Genomic DNA, 5445 nt, shown 5'->3' with positions numbered 1-5445 from the left:
ACAGACAATCTTATTCTCTCATTCTCCCTCACACTCTATCTTTTTTTTACCTTTATCTCTTGTCTGTGTCTATCTCCTATTCCTTTCTTCTTCTTCTTTTTTGGGCACACATATTATATTCGCTGTTACTCTTTGTATAGGTTGTACACACTGTATACCACTGTACACAAATAAAAGACCAAAAAAAAAAGTCTCTAATAAGTACAGATACAATCAATGCCAATGCCAATGATTGACAGTGACATTAATTCATGTGTAATATTACATATCTTAAATACTCTATCTAAACATCTGTATATCTCTCTCTTTCTCTCACTATCTTAATTACGCCTTTATTTGTTTTACTCAATATACACACACATATATATATATATGTATATAAATATAAATAAAATTTTATTTATTTATTTATTTAACAAGATAAAGAAATAATATAATAAATCTAGAGAGCAACCATATAATAGTAATATAAAAAAAAATGAAGAAGAAGAAGAGGAAGAGGAAGAGGAAGAAAAAGAAAATAAAAGACATAGGAAGATGCTTAATAAAATATATAAAAAAAAAATCATTATCATTATCATTAACAAAAAAATAAATAAAATAAAATATAAAAATAATTACTATCAATTTTTTTTTTCTTTCTTTCTTTTTTTTTTCTCTTTTTTTTTATATATATATATATATTTTATACTAAAGAAGTATTGGCGCTTTAGAAGAAGCATATGAAAAAGAAAAGAAAAAAGAAAAAAAAAAGAAAAGAAAAGAAAGAAAATATATATAAAAAATAGTAATGATAATAATAAATGATGATAATAATGATAATGATAATAACGATGATGATGATAATAATAATAATAATGACGATGATGAATGATGAAATATATGATGAATGAAAATAAAAATAAAAAGAAGAAGTAGGAAGAAGTAGGAAGAAGAAGAAGAAGTAGCTCTATACAAAAAAGGAAAAAAGAAGAAGATGAAAAGTTGGGGGTGAAATAAAATAAAATAAAAATAAAAAAAAAGGGGATTTGGGGGGAGGGTAAAAATGGGAGAAAAAGGGAGGTGAAAAAATATAAAAAAGAAATTATTTATATATAAAATAAATAAATAAATAAATAAATAAATAAATAATTGTGTGTAGCGAATAAAAATAGAAATAAAAAAAAAAGGGTTGGTTACTCGAAAATAGATTATCAAGTTCTTCATCTCAGCCAAGGAATAAAAATAAAATAGAAGAAGAAAACATGCAATAAAGATAATAATAAAGATAATAATAATAGTAATGATAATTAAATCAAAGAAGAAGAAGAAGAAGAAGAAGAAGACGAAGAAGAAGTAAAAAGAAGAAGTATGTATTTAAAAAAAAAGAAAATTCAATTTGATTTGATTTGGGGGAGTATCCTTTTTTTTAGCATGTTTTTTTTGTTGTTGTTGTTGTTTGTTTGTTTGTTTGTTTGGCCTTTTTTTTTGGTTTTTTGTTTTGGTTACTTAGCAACCATTGGATGAATGAGTATGCCAATTCATAGCAGACATGGTATTATGCAGTTTAGCAAAGGGTCCGTTGCTATGTTGTTGCTGCTGTTGATGTTGATGTTGCTGCTGCTGTTGCTGTTGATGGTGATGAGTATGGTGATGATGGTGCTGTCGACGTCTGCGATCTTCAACGCGTTGATGGGTTTTCATGTGTTGAGAAAGATTGTCTGAACGGGAAAAGGCTTTAGTGCATAATGAACACGCAAATGGGCGTTCGTGAGTGTGGATCCGCATGTGTCGTTTGAGATGCTCTAGTCGCTTGAACTGTCGCTGACACTGGGGTACTGGGCATACATGGGACTTTAGGTTGAGTGGGATAGAAGTACGGCGAGGTACCTCTCCAGTCATCACAAAAGGAGGATAGATATTGAGTGAATTGGAAGTTGCGGAAGAAGATGACGATGTAGAGAAAGCCGAAGATAAAGATAAAGATGATGATGAGGTGGCATTGTTGTTGATAGGTGTATTATTCATAGGAGAGGAAGAACTGGACAGCATAGAGGTAGGTGACATGGATGACATTGCATATCCAAATGGCGATTGGATACTACCACTGTTACCACCACTGCTACTAGCAACGACTGCAGCAGCAGCAGCAGCAGCAACAGTAGCAGCAGAATTGTTGTTGTTGTTATCATTAGTTGTTGTTGTTGTTGTAGATGTAGTAGTTGTGTTTGCACAGGTCATATTGCCATTCGTAATACCGCCATTATTATTACATCCACTGTCTCCAAAGAATGGTGTACCACCAACCTCGTGGTTCAGAAGCGAAGGTGCAGCAGAAGGACTGATTGGCGTTTGTAACCCAGGACGATAATGATTTGTTAAAGACCGCATATAGTTTTGTTGTTGTTGCTGTTGTTGACTTGTTTGTTGTGTTTGAGCATGAGCATGAGCATGAGCCTGAGCCTGAGCCTGAGCTTGAGCTTGAGCCTGAGCTTGTTGTTGAGCCTGAAATTGTTGCTGTTGTTGTTGAATCTGAACTTGGTGTTGAACCTGAGCTTGATGTTGAGCTTGAGCGTGGGCCTGAGCTTGTGCCTGAGCATGGGCATGAGCTTGAGCTTGTGCCTGTGCCTGTGCCTGTGCCTGTGCCTGTGCCTGTGCCTGAGCCTGTGCCTGTGCCTGTGCCTGAGCCTGAGCCTGAGCGTGTTGTTGAACTTGAGCTTGGTGCTGAGCCTGGGCCTGGGCTTGGGCCTGTGCTTGAGCGTGAGCGTGAGCCTGGGCCTGGGCCTGAGCCTGAGCATGGGCTTGAGCCTGAGCTTGAGCGTGGGCATGAGCTTGGGCCTGAGCCTGAGCCTGAGCATGGGCTTGAGCTTGAGCTTGAGCTTGAGCGTGTTGTTGAGCTTGCTGCTGCTGATGGTGTAAATGAGCATGATATTCCTCCTATTTTTAAAACACAAACAATACAATACAATACAATACAATACAATACAATACAATACAAAACAAAACAAAACAATACAAAACAATACAAAACAAAACAAAACAACAGAAAATTAATTAATAAACCCTTAAACTAAAATAAATAAATAAATACAAAATGAATCTCACCTCGGGATAAGCTTGGCGATGATCATACATGGTCTGATAGTTTATCATGTCAAAAGCATTCTGCTTGGTGAAATATCCATTATGGGCACGTTCAGGATCATACATCTGCGAGCTAACGGTCATCAAAGGACTAGTACTGCTACCACTATCATCGCTGCTTCCATTGCTGATAGAGTTGTTTTTGCTCCTCGTAGCTCCAGTGCCAGTGCCAGTTCCAGTGCCAGTTCCAGTGCCAGTGCCAGTGCCAGTGCCAGTGCTATTTCCAGTTCCAGTTCCAGTACTATTGTTATTGTTATTGTTATTGCCTTGTGAGGATCGTCTTTTCTGGAGAGCATTCTTCTTGGTATGGGTTCTAAAATGAGCATTAAAGTTGTCTGATCGACTGAAACTCTTGCCACATCCTTGATAAGGACACATGTGGGGTCTTTCTCCAGTGTGCACAAACATATGTCTCTTCAGGTGCTCATAGCGCTTGAAACTCCATCCACAGTATGCCTGGCTACATCCATGTTTATGTTGGGTAGTAGGTCCTTGGCTAGAATGATGCTGCTGCTGTTGGTGTTGTTGTTGCTGCTGATGTGAATATGGATGGTGTGTATTATGCTGTTGGTGATGAAATATTCTACTCCGCTTGCCTACTAAAAGTGCCTTTGGATCTGTGAACATTTGATTGTTCTCTACACCATCAGGGTGAAAGAAACCATAGTCCTGACGAGAGGAGGATAGTATCGAGGATTCCGAAGATGGTTCTGATTTTGGTACTGGTTCTTGTTCTTGTTCTGGTGCTGAAGTCGAAGCTGAAGGTGAGCAGGATTCAGTAGCAGATCCGGATAAAGATGTTGAAGAGGAAGAAGGTGAAGATGAGGTAGCTACAGCATCGGTGGTATTGGCAGTAGTATCATTAGAAGAAGGATCGGTATCATTAGAACTAGGATTAGGATTATTATTATTATTAGCGTTAGAGGCATTATTGGCTGGAGTGTTTGGATTGGATGATGAGTATGAGGAATCATAGCTGCATTGATCGACCGACATGGCTGAACATGAGCTACGACGGTATTGATCCTGGCGTTCGTTGATTGACTGGGAGATGCTACCGAAGCTAAAAGGACCGACATCTACAGAGAACTTGCGTTTGAAGTGAAGAGAGTCGAGTAAGATGGATGGAGGGGAGACAGCTGGGGTCAAGGGAGGGGACATGTTTTGATTATAGAGTCCGTTTTGGATCATGGCTTGGCTGTAGGAGGTGTAGATATGGGCAGCCGAGGTGGGTGGAGGGAGGTATGATGCCTGGAGTGGGAGTGGAGGAGGGGGAGGCATTGATTGACTGTGGTGACTGTGGTGACTGTGTTGATGAGAGTTGTATTGGCGCTGGGATAGGACAGACTCTTGGGGTTGGTAGTGAACATCTTCGACTTTTTCGGTGATTGGTGTAGATGGAGGAGGTGTCTTTAACTCTAGCTGAGGCAACATTGTGATGCTGGGTAGTTTCTCTGGTGTAGTAGGAGCTGTGGCTGTCTCATATGTTGAGAGTGAATCCATTGTTGTTTTGTTGTTGTTTTGTTGTTTGTTTGTTGTTTTGCTGATTTGTTATGATTGTCAAGCTTTATTACTCTTGATTAATTGGACTGATTGACTAATCAAGAAGTATATCAATGTTAATATTAAAGAAGATAAAGAAGATAAAGATAAAGAAGAAGGAAGAAGAAAGGGGGTCCTTATTTTAATATTTATTTATTTTTCTTTATTCATTCATTAATTCATTCATTTATTCATTTAATTTAATTTACTTATTTTTATTTATATGTATATTACTCTTTATTTTTGGTTTGTTTTGCTCTGTCGCCTTTGAGGTTCAAAGAAGAAAGACAATAGATTATAGGGATAGGCTTTTTATAAGCACCCAAAAAAGAAAAAGAAAGTTAAATGATAGACTGGTATAAATTATATTAATATTTAAAAAGAAGAAGAAGAAGAAAATAGCTTTTCTCTTTTGGCCAAAATAGACTGATCGGCATATGGGTTCTATAAGGGATAAAATAGCAGGTTTTCTATCTTATTTTATCTTATTTTCAAGGCACCCAAAAGAAAGGACATGTTTCTTCAAGTACAAAGCATATAATAAAATAGTAATATTAGTAATATTGGTACTGGTACTAGAATTGGTACTGGTACTAGAATTGGTACTGGCATTGGTACTAGAATTGGTACTGGCATTGGTATTGATAGTAAATGTAGTATAAATGGTCAAGGAAAATATATAAAAAAAGGTCTGGCCCTGTAAGATACATATGTCAAATACACATGTTTTTTAAATAAAGATCATAATTAAGATAGTAAAGAAAGTTAGTTGGTTCAAGG

The 5445-nt window shown here is 36.8% G+C and overlaps 1 protein-coding gene across 1 annotated transcript; it reads right to left on the bottom strand.

Annotated features, from left to right (window-relative positions):
* Positions 1-1665: 1665 nt before the first annotated feature.
* Positions 1666-4053, bottom strand: PHYBLDRAFT_95456 (C2H2-type zinc finger transcription factor; the record flags this gene model as incomplete). Its single annotated transcript, XM_018443906.1, has 2 exons — positions 1666-1871; positions 4014-4053. Coding segments are annotated over 2 exons (246 nt in total), but the record flags the coding sequence as incomplete, so codon positions are not given.
* Positions 4054-5445: the final 1392 nt, after the last annotated feature.

This window comes from Phycomyces blakesleeanus, assembly GCF_001638985.1.
Source record: "Phycomyces blakesleeanus NRRL 1555(-) unplaced genomic scaffold PHYBLscaffold_11, whole genome shotgun sequence".
Taxonomy (NCBI): domain Eukaryota; kingdom Fungi; phylum Mucoromycota; class Mucoromycetes; order Mucorales; family Phycomycetaceae; genus Phycomyces; species Phycomyces blakesleeanus.
Note: the sequence above shows the minus strand (reverse complement) of the source record. Positions and strands in the feature narration are given on the sequence as shown.